General features: G+C 50.8%; 1 protein-coding gene across 8 annotated transcripts in view; it reads right to left on the reverse strand.

The window, feature by feature from the left end:
• Window positions 1–480: 480 nt before the first annotated feature.
• DAG1 (dystroglycan 1) overlaps window positions 481–14374 on the reverse strand; it is a 71122-nt gene continuing 57228 nt past the window's right edge. For all 8 annotated transcript variants that reach the window (XM_054481662.1, XM_054481663.2, XM_063661138.1 and 5 more), the window contains one exon: window positions 481–5294. In XM_054481662.1, the coding sequence (XP_054337637.1) occupies window positions 2895–5294 (2400 nt within the window). In that variant the 3' untranslated portion in view covers window positions 481–2894. The remainder of the gene's footprint in view (window positions 5295–14374) is intronic.

Consider the following 14374-nt stretch of genomic DNA (forward strand, 5'->3'; position numbering starts at 1 on the left):
AGTCCCAAGCCCACAAGACAATGCGGGCAGGAGGTGGGGTAGAGCTGCAGCCAGAGGTATCCCTAGGTCCCCATCTTCACAGAGACCTGGCCTGAAGGACCCCTACCCAGGAGGTACAGGGGTTGACCCACTCTGGGGCAGAAAACCTGTGACATCTTTCCCACCACCCTCCTTCCCAGCCAGTCTCACTGGGTTCTCTGCTATCCCCCACCCCTTACAGATGAGGAACTGAGGATGTAGGAGACTTGTCTTAGCTGACTCACAGGCAGAAGAGGGGTGAAGGGGGCATTACATGTTGGCAGTTTCTGGAGTGCACACCCAGCCCTCCCAGCACAGAAATGGTAAGGTTTACGTGGAGGCCACTGGGCCAACCCCAAGTGGACCTGGCTGTCTCCTCTTCCCCGTCACATAAGCCCCCAACCCCTCATGTCCAGGAACCTCTCCAGATGCCAGGGAAACAGATGCCCAGACGCAACGGCATTGTAATAAAGACACTGCTTTTATTTAGTTTGATATGTTTCTTTACAGAATGCAGAAAACACATCTTAAAATCATACAGGAAATAAAAACACATCAGTGGTTGGTGAACACTTGAATGTGAGATTGGCTCTCCATCTCACAGAGTCCAACGGCCATCACCAGCCCAGCGCTCAGGGGAGCAGGCTGCCTGCAAAGGCATTGTTGCTATTGTTATTCTGTTCACTGCCCCATCGCCTCCAGTTGCTATGGCAACAGGCCATTCTGGGCCAGCCACATCTCTGCATGGCAGTGCCCAATGGTGGAGTTGCTAGGGGCGACGGAGCTGTTTGGAAGGCCTTTCAAATCCCTCACCTGGAACATTGGGAATTGTTTATTTTTTGATGAGGTCATCAGAAATAATCTCACCAGGTCAGATCCCACTTGTGCTCCTGTCTCTGGGGCACCAGGGAAACTCTGACTTGGAGGCATGAGCCCAGTCACCAGTGGTCCACTGAGCCCACATTTACAGGCTCCCCCACAGGGGCACTGCTCACTCCAGAGTACACCCTGGGGACTGGGGCAGGGGAGAGGGGCTGGGCCCTGTGGAAGAAGGCGCAAGGGGAAATGCCCTCTGGAGAACAGTAGGACGGAGACCTCTCCCCTCCTACCAGCCCTCCCCTCCTGAGGCAGCACACACAAATCCTCTGCAGAACAGTCGATATGGCTTAGAAGTAGCTGCTCCGTGTGCAAAGGGAGCCTGGGTCCACCCACCCACCCTCAATCAGGGAAGGGATACATTATTGCGAAAGGCATTCCTCCCTAAAAGGTACCCAAAATAACTCTTCAGACATCAAGAAAAGTCATGCTCAAAATGATTTCTTCCACAGGAGGAGAATCGAAGCAGAGTGGGCGCCCCTGAGTCATGGGACAGAGATGTAGATGGACGGATGGATGTTCTGCTAAAAAAGGCAAAAGAACCCCAGTGTAATTCCAGAATTTAAACCATTAGGAAAAGTAGGGGGAAAAAAATCAAAATAAGCAAAGCCGTCAGTTCCATGGAATCAACACTAAGAGCTCGTACAAACTGCTATAAGCATCACCATTTTTAATCTTTTTTTTAATAAAACAATTTGAGGCTGTATAAAAACTTTAGTAAAAAATTAGCTTTGAGAGCTCACAGATTTTTATTATGAACTATTGCTGACACTCCTCCCCAGCCACCAGACCTTTTCCAGTAGTTCAGGCCCAAGGCCTGGGACTGGAGTGCCAGAGAAAAGGGATGGGGCGGGCCGGGGTGGGACTGTGGACTGTTAGGACAAAGCGGCCAAAGTCAAGTGAGGAAAGAGCATCACATGACATAAAAATATTGCATCTTCACCAAAATGTCCCCCACTGAGTGTTTCAAAAAACCGTGATATTCCTTTTAGGAGGAAAAAAAAACAACAACGCACGCACAGAAAAAGGGTAAAACAAAATAGGTTGATGTGGTCAAGACCTTTGACCTCCCAGGTGCCCCCACAAGCAGCTGGCCCACCCTGGAGCACCAAAGTTGGGGGCCGCAGCCACCGCTGCCTCTTGGAGTCCCTTTTTCATGGAAATGAAGACCCCTTGGTGGTGGGCCACTAGTGTACATGGGCTGGAAGTGGAGATGTCCATGGCCCAAGAGACCCCTCCAGCTTCCAGCCCCTGGCAACAGCGGGAGAGCAAACCCAGCACCAGGGACCTGGCGTGAGCCAGGGCCGGGAGGCCCCCAATCAGGCTCTGGGGTATCAGAGCAACCAAGTTGACGTAGTGTGAAAAAATAGTATTCCTTTGATAAAAAATACTGTCCCTTGGTCTTCTCTAAGTTTGAAACACCCTGGGAGCTTATTTTTAGCAAAGCAATTCCCCATACCCACCCAAAAGTCATACATACAAGTTTAGGTAAACAGCAGATTAAATGTAAAAACTTAACCTTAACTTCTGAAAGTCCTTTGAATTTAATCTTTAGTTACTGTTTTCCATGTTACATCCTGCAGCTAGACACACGTGAATAGAAAAAACAGTACAGTTAGTGTTAAAGGCAAAACGCAGAGAGCCAGGGGGCCGCCCAGCACTGCCTGCGAGTTCATTCATGGTTCCTCGCTCCCTCCACCTCCACTCCACATGGTGCTTTCAGAGCCAGCCATCAAAAATGAAGCGAAGAATTCTCTATGAACAAACCAAAAGCTGTTAGGCAAAAAATAAAAATAAAAAAGTCCCCAAAGTCTCTCCAGCTGCTTTGGGGTTTGGGAGGACCAGAGAGGGTGGGCTTGTCCAGGCCCCTGTGTCAGTGTGTGCTAGGTCAGGTGTCGGCTCCCGGTGGGCGATGGTCTGCAGGCCACCGGTCTCCACAGACAACACCATGTTGTCTCCAGGCCCCTGCCCTACCCTGCCTCCACCCAGGCGCTTGCGGGTTAAGGAGGGACATAGGGAGGAGGTGACCGGTATGGGGTCATGTTCTTGGGACGGGAGCCCTTGCCCTCCATGGGTGCTGTGAAGGGCGGTGGGGGCTGGTAGGGAGGAGCATTGGGATCCTCATCCCGCAGGGGCGTGTACTCTCCCACGGTGTCCTGGTTCAAAGGAGTGGTCTCGGGCACACTCTGGTTGGGGTACTCGGGAGGGGGTAGGGGAGCCTTCTCCTCCTGGAGAATGAGTGGCATGCTGGAGGAGGGTGGGGGCTTGGAGTCGTCCAGTTCGTCCGCAAAGATGATAGGCACCCCCTTCTTGATGAAGGTGGCCTGGTCCTCAAGGGTAAGCTTGCCCTTCCGCTTCTTGCGGTAGCAGATCATGGCAATGATGCCAGCAATGAGCAGGATGGCTGCGACCACCACGGCCGGAATGACTGTGTGCAGATAGACATCATCCTCACTGCTCTTCTCAGGGTCCCTGTCAGGCACTTCTGTGGGTGGCGCCTCTGAAGGCACTCTCCTGGGTGGTGCCACAGGGATAAACTGTAGGTGCCGACAACTGCCAGAGCCCGTCACAGCGATGCTTGTGGCCTTAAAGTCAGGCTCTAGGGCGTTGGAGAAGGCAGGCCGAGGTTTTCCATCATCCTCAGCGATCCGGCGGCTCAGCCCAGCGATCTGCTCCTTGGGGCAGGGCTCCAAAGGCAGTGTGTTGTTGGTCCATTCCACCAAGATGGAGCCCCGGGTGATATTCTGCAGGGTGATGGTGCTACAGTTTCGGTCTCCAAAGGCGAAGGCCAGTTTCTTTACCAAGGCAATCTTCTTGTGGATGTCATTCAACACCAGTGCCGGGTCACCCACAAACTTGGCCTTGAACCTTGCAGGAGCCCTATCACCTTGGGGGCGCCTGTGGACGTGGATCTCGAAGGCATCCACAGCCGACAGGCCCCCCTTGTCTGTGGCATGCATGAAATACTCGTGTTTGCCCACGTGGCTGCTGTCGGGAAGGCCATACATGAGCTGGCTGTTGCTGTTGAACTGTACCCAGGACTTCTCGCCCACCAGCTGCTGCTCCCGCAGTTTCAGGGTCAGCTTCAGCTTGTCAGTGGTGGTGTCCTCATGGTCATAGAAAGTGTCTGACGGGATCTTCACCTCAAAGTAGGTGCCAACCCAGGCATCTACCCTGTCAATATGGTTCTTAAGCTCTGGGCGCTGGTTGGGTTCTCCGCCACGGGGCACTCCACTGGTGGTGGTGCGAATACGAGTAGGCGGTGAGGCAGTTTCCAATCTGGTGATAGGAACCTTGGTGGTGACCCGGGGCATTGGCCGGGGTGTCCGTGGTTTCTTGGTCGGCCTGCGAGTCGTGGTGGTGGAGTCAGTTGAAGGCGTTGCTGGTTTTGGTGTGGATACTCGTGGCTTCTTGGTGGTGGTTGTGGGAGAGGTAGCAACTGCAGTAGGCTCCACATAGCCAGGAATGGTCATTGTTGGGCGAATCTGGCCAGGAACTGTGGTGCCGGCTTCTGACACCCGAGTAGGCTGGATGGGGCCTAGGGTTGGGGTTTGAATAATGGCGCCTCGAGTCCGGATGGTGACCGTGGGTTTCCCAGGAACAGGATCCCTGACTGGAGGAGCCATGGTCTCTGTTGGAGGAGCAATGGCTGGAGATGTGGGGGTTGGCACGATCCTGGATGGGGGCTCCTGGATAGCCGTGGTTGGGGGCCCAATGGCAGTGACAGGTGTGGGTGTAGCATGGATCTGTCTCCGGATGCGTTTGGGAAGAGGGGGCTTCTTATTGGCGATATGCCAACCCACCACAGGGTAGCCAAGCTGAGCAGACATTGCACCCTCCCTGGCAGGGGCCTCCACACCACGAATGTCAGGCACACTGTTCTGGTTCAGGGAGCAGCCCAGCTTCCAAGAGAGAAGGGCCCCATTCTCCACCACCTTTTTTGCATTTCCCGGGCCAGCCATGAAGGCCGACATGTCAAATAGTCTGTTATTCACCACCGGCACTAATTTCATGTTGTGAAGCTCTACTTCTGAGAAGCTCCGCATCCTGTGCAGGAGGTCAATCCTTTGCTGTGGGGTCATCTTGGTGAGGTCGGCATCCAAAATCACCGTCAAAACAGTCACAGGTTCATCCGCAGCACAGGCAGATGATACCACCTCACCAGGGTCTGAGGAGGCTGTCCTCACCGACTGCAGCTCACTGTGGTCTTCAGGGTAGACCTCGATGGAGAACACACTGGAGGTCTGGGGGATGTGGCTCCCGTTGGCCCCCAGCCGTGCAGCACTCACTGAAATGTAATGCACACCCTTATCAGTGTCAAGGGGGAGGCCCTCCAGGGTGTGGCTCTGTGAGTCCCAGTGCAGCCAAGATGGCAAAGCCTCCTTCCCTGCCGCTGATACCTAGAAGAGACACAAGCATAAATTAAAAGTACTATTGTCACTGCATAACCTGAATATGATCACAACAGTTAACCTGAATTGTGTGACAGGCTTAAGGTGTAATTCAGAATGCCTGCTGGGGAAGCTGATTCCTCTCCCCTAGAGAGACACAACTGAGTTTATTTACCTGTCACAAGACTAGGGCTACGAGATGGGCTAGCTTGGGAGGCAAAATCTCACCCAAGGCCACACAGTGGGGAGACAGCAGTGCTGGCACTCAAGCACATGTCTCATTCCCAAGAACTGATGCCATGGAGCTCACGACTGTTGTGGATTTTATAACAGTGACACACCCTGCCACCTACTTGCCCATTCTACCTGAAGAATCAAGCCACATTCCAGCCCTCAGCATTCCTTTCCACCCTTGCCTCAGACTTCTCCCTGGCCCTCTGCAGACACCACATCTTTGCTCAGGTCACATGCCTGGCCTGGAGGACCGTTCCTGCCCCAAAGTGGAGATGCACACAGGTCTGGGTACAAGGGAAGGCTCAACACTCTGAAGGACTCACATTACAACATCACGTCACATTCAAGTGTAGTGGGGCGCATTTGTGTAGCAAAGAGAGTTAGTTGTATCTAATGTTTTCATTTACCCTGCTTCTCAAATCTCAAGACAAACTGTGGTGCCCAGGGAGCAGAGACTAGAATCAACTATTCTAGAATAGTGCTTATTAAAGGAATCCCAAGGAGCTCTGGTCTCTCTATAAGAGAGAGGTTCTACAGTCAATCAAGTACAGGAAATACACAGAGCCCTCTTCTGCCCTTGGAGAGACCAGGCACAGAAGCAGGCCCAAGGAGCTCATCACCTTATTCCAACTCAACAGCATCTCCCAGACTTCTTTCGGTGTGGAAGTCCCTTTCCACAGAGATATAACTGGTCATACTCAGAGCACCCAAGGAAATGCCACCATAGAAACCTCCACCATCAGCTGACAAGAGGAAAATATGACTTAGCTCTTGCCCCGGCCCCATCTGTGGCTCCTCTCACTTTTGGGAAACACCTACTCCTGCCCCAGTGCAAGAAAGGTGACACCCCCCATTCTCTGGTTGGCCTGAAGGCACTCTCATCTCCATTGTCCTATAACAAGTACCAGAGACAAACTGGCCAAAACACAGTACATCACACTGCCAGCCTCAGCTCAGGACTGCCCTTCATGGCCACTGCTTATCAATAGGGGGACCCTAAAATGCTTCCCTCCCTGTGGCAGGAAAGCTAAAGCCATTGACTGCTGGATTCCCCAGTGGCTCTGGTTCCCTGGGCTTCCTCCTGCCAAAAGACAAGGTACTTGAGTGATTTGGAAAGGAAACCCCAGGCTTGTACCCAGGTGTCCAGGCAGCAGCCTTATCAGAAACTAGATAATTTCCCCCCTTTAAACTAATTTAAACAGGTTTCCTACACCCAGCAAAAACGTATGAGAAAGCTGGGCATGGTAGCTCATACCTATAATCCCAGTACTTTGGGAGGCCAAGGCAGGAGGATTGCTTGAGGCCAGCAGGCATTAGAGACCACCCTGGCCAACACAGTGAGACCCCCATCTCTATTTAAAAAAAAAAATTTTTTTTAAACCATGAGATGACTGACATTGTTAGGAGTTATTATTATTGGGCCAGGCACGGTGGCTCATCCCTGTAATCCCAGCACTTTGAGAGGCCGAGGTGGGCAGATCACCTGAGGTCAGGAGTTTGAGACCAGCCTGGCCAACATGGCGAAACCCCATCTCTACTAAAAGTACAAAAATTAGTCGGATGTGGTGGCAGGCACCTGTAGTCCCAGCTACCCAGGAGGCTGAGGCAGAAGAATTGCTTGAACCTGGGAAGCGGAGGTTGCAGTGAACTGAGATTGCACCACTGCAACCCAGCCTGGGTGACAGAGTGAAACTCCATCTCAAAAAAAAAAAAAAAAAAAAAGGAGTTGTTATTATCAGGGTTATCATTTCCTAATTGCTCTCTGAGCCACTCATTAAGGGTCAGCAAATAGTGTTTCTTTTGTGATACCACACTGCATTAACTCTAAGATGTGCCATCATCTAATTAAGAATCTCCCACCCTGTCACTCACCATCAAACATCAGAAACGTTAAAACATCTGTAAACACGGGTGTCTTCCAATTCATGAAAAACACTAAATATATTTTTCTTTTAAAATATTTTTTAACCATAAAAATCACACTTATTGGCTGGGCGTGGTGGCTTACGCCTGTAATCCCAGCACTTTGGGAGGTTGAGGCGGGTGGATCACTTAAGTCAGGAGTTTAAGACCAGCCTGGCCAACATGGCAAAATCCCATCTCTACTAAAAACACAAAAATTAGCCAGGCATGGTGGTGCACACCTGTAGTCCCAGCTAGTCGGGAGGCTGATGCACAAGAATGGCTTGAACCCAGGAGACAGAGGCTGCAGTGAGCGGAGACCACACCACTGCACTCCAGCCTGAATGACAGAGTGAGACTCTGTCTCAAAAAAAAAAAAACCTCACTATTTCAAATGTTTTGGCTGAAAAACCTAAGCTTTACATTTTTCAGTTCATTTGTTAAATAAGAGAAAACTGCCACATCCGTATGTAAACACATAAAGGTTGAATGCTCTCATTTTGCAAAAACAAACAAACAAAAAACCACCATGAAGCAAATAAGTAAGGCCTATGAGATGTTTTACAGGAGTGGGATAGGAGTAGGGGTCCTGAGAGGTGGAGAGTAGGTGAATTAGGGTGTGGACCCTGTTTTTTGGTCACCTGAGGGTTATTTCCTAACTCTACTCCATCCCAATGGCCACCAGGAGGACAGGAGCTCACATGGCAGAGGGAGGATGAAGAAAGGTGACAGGGAAGGCCTGGAATAGAGGTCTGGGTAAAGCCAACCAAGGAGAAGCCACCTGCAGAGGAGACTGAACAAGGCTGAGAGGGACTAGAAAAAGCTCTAGAAGTGGGAGCCAAATGGCTGGCTAGGACCATGGGACATTCCTGAGTGGCTAGGCGCTCCATCAGTGTTGATAAGTCAGCAGCCTGTTGCCTCTCCAAGTCTGTCTTCAACTACACAAGCGCACTTTTTTTTTTTAGACAGAGTCTCACTCTATCACCCAGGCTGGAGTGCAGGGGCGTGATCTCGACTCACTGCAAGCTCCGCCTCCCGGGATCACGCCATTCTCCTGCCTCAGCCTCCCAAGTAGCTGGGACTACAGGCGGCCACCACCACGCCTGGCTATTTTTCGTTGTTTTTTTTTTTTTTTTTGAGATGGAGTCTTGCTCTTTCGCCCAGGCGGGACTGCAGTGGCGCTATCTCGGCTCACTGCAAGCTCCACCTCCCGGGTTCATGTCATTCTCCTGCCTCATTCTCCTGTAGCTGGGACTACAGGCGCCCGCCACAGCGCCCGGCTAATTTTTTGTATTTTTAGTAGAGACGGGGTTTCACCGTGTTAGCCAAGACGGTCTTGATCTCCTGACCTCGTGATCCGCCCGCCTCGGCCTCCCAAAGTGCTGGGATTACAGGCGTGAGCCACTGCGCCCGGCAATTTTTCGTATTTTTAGTAGAGACGGGGTTTCACCGTGTTAGCCAGGATGGTCTCAATCTCCTGACCTCATGATCCGCCCACCTTGGCCTCCCAAAGTGCTGGGATTACAGGTGTGAGCCACCACACCTGGCCACAAGGGCACTTTTTAACAGAAAACAGAGAAGGGCCCTGACTTCTCAAGGCTTCCCAGTCTGGCTCACTTCCTATTCTGCTGACCCCAACAGCCAAAGTTCTGCTATCAGGCAGTTCCTACAGAACAAACTCGGGCCATTCTATATGAAGGCTCCCACAGCGAAGCCATACACTTATTTTAACTATGCCAAGTAACTTAAAAACATGTTAATATCATGTAACAAACAATGAACACTAAAGAAAACCTCAGGTTTCACCAAAGCAAGTTATAATGCTCAATTTCAAATTGGGAGATGGGAGATGAGAAATGAGCTTTATTTTGACTACTGAGAACAAATTCTTTCACAATTTATTTAATTTTATTTATTTTTTGAGATAGAGTCTCACTCTGTCACCGGGCTGGAGTGCAGTGGCACGATCTCAGTTCACTGTAACCTCTGCTTCCTGGTTTCAAATGATTCTCCAGCTTCAGCCTCCTGAGTGGCTGGGACCACAGGTGAGTGCCACTATGCCCGGCTAATTTTTTTTCTCTTTTTCTTTTTTTAAGAGATGGGATTTTGCCATGTTGCCCAGGCTGGTCTCAAACTCCTGGCCTCCAGTGATCTGGCTGCCTCAGCCTCCCAAAGTGCTGAGATTACAGTTGTGAGCCACTGCACGTGACCAAATTCTTTTACTATTGTCTACCCATGGCTTTGCAGCCATGTAAAGTTTACCCATGTCTTTGGGGCAAGTCATGTCAGAAAAACAGAGCTGATATGGTTCACATCTGTGGCACTGCCCAAATCTCATGTCAAATTATTATCCCTAGTGTTGGAGGTGGGGCCTGGGGGAGGGGACTGGATCATGGGGGTGATTTCTCATGGATCGTTTAGTACCATCCCCCTAGTGCTGTTCTCATGACAGAGTTCTCACAAGATCTGGTTGTTTAAAAGTGTGTAGGCCGGGAGCAGAGGCTCACGCCTATAATCCTAGTACTTTGGGAGGCTGAGGTGGGTGGATCACTTGAGTTCAGGAGTTCAAGACCGGCCTGGTCAACATGGCGAAACCCTGTCTGTACTAAAAATACGAAAATTAGCCGGGCATGGTGGCAGGCACCTATAATCCCAGCTACTCGAGAGGCTGAGGCAGGAGAGTTGCTTGAACCCAGAGGGTGGAGGTTGAAGTGAGCCGAGATTGTACCACTTCACTCCAGCCTGGGCAGAAAAGCAAAACTCCATCTCAAAAAATAAGGCCAAGCGCGGTGGCTCACGCCTGTAATCCCAGCACTTTGGGAGGCCGAGGCGGGTGGATCACGAGGTCAGGAGATCAAGACCATCCTGGCTAACACGGTGAAACCCCATCTCTACTAAAAATACAAAAAATTAGCGGGGCAAGGTGGCGGGCACCTGTAGTCCCAGCTACTCGGGAGGCTGAGGCAGGAGAATGGCAGTGAACCTGGGGGGCGGAGCCTGCAGTGAGCTGAGATCACGCCACGGTACTCCAGACTGGACGACAGAGCGAGACTCCGTCTCCAAAAAAAAAAAAAAAAAAAAAGTGTGTAGCACCTCCCCCAGCCTTCCTCCTGTTCCGGCCAGCCGTGTGAAGTGCCAGCTCTCCCTTTGCTTTCCACTATGATTGGAAGCTTCCTGAGGCATCCCCAGAAGCAGAAGCCACTATATTCCCTATATAGCCTGCAGAACCATGAGCTAATTAAAACTCTTTTCTCTATAAATTACCAGTCTCAGGTATTTCTTTATAGCACCACGAGAACAGACTAATATAAGAGCCAAGCCTCTCCAACCTAGTCACCTGCTTTCCCCTCTGCAAATTTTGGCTCCCCAGGGTCCTGAAGTCCCAGCCATTACCTGGCTGCAGGACAGGTGTCTAGATCTACAGCCCCGAAGCAGGCAGTCCATCCACGATCATGGGTACTAACTCAGGAAGAAAATGTACTAACCTGAATGTTCTAAAACCCCTGCATCTCCAGTCTTGGTACTGGTGACATCAGGCCCAAGCAGCATTTTGAGTGGCAATGATTCTTTATATACATATATGTATATATAAGGGTCTCACTCTGTTGCCTAGGCTGGAATTCAGTAGTGTGATCATGGCACATTGCAGCCTCAACCTTCCAGGCTCAAGCAATCCTCCCACCTCAGCCTCCCAAGTAGCTGGGACATAGGCACGTGCTCGGGTGTTTTTGTGTGTGTGTGTGTACAGACAGGGTCTCATTATATTGCCCAGACTGGCTTTAAACTTCTGGGCTCAAGCAATCCTCCTGCCTCACCCTCCCAAAATCCCGGGATTACAGGTGTGGGCCACCATGCCCAGCCCTTAAATATATATTTTTTGAGCCAGGGTCTCACTGTCACCAGACTGGAGTGCAGTGGTGCAATCACAGCTCAACCTCAAACTCCTGGGCTGAAGGGATCATCCCACCTCAGTCTCTTGAGTAGCTGGGACTACTTGAGCCAGGTGTGTGCCACCAGGCCTGGCCAATATTTACTTTTTTGTAGAGATGGGTCTTCCTATATTGTCCAGATTGGTCTTGAACTCCTGGGCTTCAGTGATCCTCCTGCCTCAGCCTGACAAAGTGTTGGGATTACAGGTGTGAGCCACCATGCCCAGCAATGATTCATTTTAATAGAAGGGCTACAGGAAGCAAAACAAACCTAATTTCAACAAGGAACCTGGCCAAGTCACAGGCACACTGGCACCTCTGTATTTTCAAGGCCATTTGGGGAAAGCCCCTACCTGGAAAGTCTGAACATGCCTGAAGGTTTGGCAGTGTCCACAGTCTCCAGAGGATTCCACTAGGAGCCCCACCTTCCCAAAGGGACTCAGCTCAGGGCTTAGCTCACCCTGGAGGTGCTTGGGGATAAAGCACCTGCTCTACCCTAACAAAGCAGGAGCCCCTCAGTCCACAGGAACTCTGGATACCTCCTCAGCTTTCAAAACTTACAGGCTCTGTATCACTTCTCTTCTTCTCAGGTCCTAAGGGTGAAACAGGATATGAAAGTTCCTTCTCACAGATGCAGCCCAATGACAAGCCAGGACTCATCCCCGTAACAATGGGGATAACAATCCTCATTCTCCTACTCCATGAGAAGGCCCATCTTTCACTGCGAATCCCAGCTCCAGGCTGGCTGGCGCTTGACCCAACCTTGGCCCCAGTGTCCTCATCTGTAAAATCAGGGAAACAATCCCAACCTCATAAGATTATAGTGCCAAGCACATGATGGACTCTGCCAATAATGGTTCCTATGGCTCCCATGGGCTCTGAGAAGAACCAGTAAGTAATTTGAGGCTACTGCACAAAGGGGCCCAGGGCACGTCCAGGCTCCTCTCCCTAGTTCTCCTTCCCAACTGACCTTGGACCCAGTGCACAGTGGGGTCCTGTCTCCCTGTTCATACCACAAAACAGAAGCTCAAAGCATCTAAGGTAAGTGGGAAGGCAACAGGCAATGAGGGAGCCAAAATCATATAGAGAAACAAAGCTGAGGCTGGGGAAGCTCAGGGAGTTGCCTGTCAACACTTGTCTACCAGAAGTAGATGAAAACACTAAGGGGCATGGGGGAAGTGGGGGACCTGCTGCAGGTGAGATCCCAAAGACCTGCTTTCACCTCTTCAACCTAAAACAGGTGGACTAGGCCAGGCACAGTGGCTCACACCTGTAATCCCAGCACTCTATGAGGCCAAGGCGAGAGGATTGTTTGAGGCCAGAAGTTCAAGACCAGCCTCGGCAACATAGTGAGACTTTGTCTCTATAATTAATAAAATGGGTGCACTAGATCCTGGCACATTTACACATGGGATTTTGACTACCCTTAGAGTCCTTGGTTTGCCTGGTATAAAGATTTCTGCCTACTGTACCACAGCCACCCACAACTAATCCTCTACGGGCTGCCAGGCCAGGAAGGGCAGAAAAGAGGCAGGAATTGGGGCTGTGAGGTCCTTAGCAGCAGAGGCACAGAGGCACGTGAGTTTGGGGTGACAAGCTGGTCCCACTGTGGAACTCCTCCAGCATTTCAGGTCACTCTACCAGCCAACACTAAACACCAACACTTCCTTGGAGCTGGGAGAGGCAAGGCCTGCTGACCTTATAGTTGCTGTCTTGAAAGAAGCCTTCAGACAGTTACTAGGCACATATGCAGGAGGCAGAAACTGCACAAGAAAGCCTGATTTAAGGAGATCACAGGCTGTAGCTCACAGGCCACCCAAAAGGCCAGAAAACTTTCCGGTTTCGGCAACCCTTAGAGACGATGTGCTTCTGAGATAGAAAGTGAGTCTAGCATTAAGGAAAAAAAGATCTTGAAAAGCCTATAACCAGCTTCTGAAATCCTGACCCACAAAGTGCATCCCAAAACATTAAGAATCAAAACCACAAAACCTGAGCAGATCCACAAAAAGTTCCAAAGACTGAGCTGGGCATGGTGGCTCACACCTATAATCCCAGCTACTCAGGAGGCTGAGGCGGGAGGATCACTTGAGGCCAGGAGTTGAGCCCAGCCTGGGCAACATAGCATGACACAGTCCTAAAAAAAAAAAAAAAAAAAAGCGGGGGTGGAAGTGGGGCGGGCATGGTGGCTCAAGCCTGCAATCGCAGCACTTTGGGAGCCGAAGCGGGTGGATCACGAGGTCAGGAGTTCAAGAGCAGCCTGGCCAACATGGTGAAAGCCCATCTCTACTAAAAACACACAAAAAAGGCCAGGCGCGGTGGCTTACGCCTGTAATCCCAGCACTTTGGGAGGCTGAGGTGGGCGGATCACCTGAGATCAGGAGTTCGAGACCAGCCTGGCCAACATGGTGAAACCCCATCTCTACTAAAAATACAAAAAAAATTAGCTGGGTGTGGTGGCAGGTACCTGTAATCCCACCTACTTGGGAGGCTGAGGCAGGAGAATTGCTTGAACCCGGGAGGCGGAAGTTGCAGTGAGCTGAGATCACACCATTGCACTCCAGCCTGGGGGACAGTGAGACTTCGTCTCAAAAAATAAATAAATACAATAAAAATAAATAAAATTTTAAAAAAATTTAGCCGGGCTTCTTGGTGCACACCTGTAATCCCAGCTACTTAGGAGGCTGAGACAGGAGAATTGCTTGAACCCGGGAGGCAGAGGTTGCAGTGAGCCAAGATCGTGCCACTGCACTCCAGCCTGGGCGACAGAGCGAGACTCCATCTCAAAAAAAAAGCAAAGGTCTAACACTGTGATGCCCACAATAAATCACCATGATCAACGACCAGGGAACTGCCAAATTTGAACATTTTGGTCACTCCCCAGTCTCTGGGACACTCCCTCCAGCTGCTTTACTGGTGCCCTCCTGCACACAATAGACCATCAAACACTGACTTTGATAAAGATACAGCACCTGTAGGCACTAAACACCATCAGCCTGGGCAACACGGCGAAACACCATCTTTACA

Source organism: Pongo pygmaeus, chromosome 2, assembly GCF_028885625.2.
Source record: "Pongo pygmaeus isolate AG05252 chromosome 2, NHGRI_mPonPyg2-v2.0_pri, whole genome shotgun sequence".
NCBI lineage: Eukaryota > Metazoa > Chordata > Mammalia > Primates > Hominidae > Pongo > Pongo pygmaeus.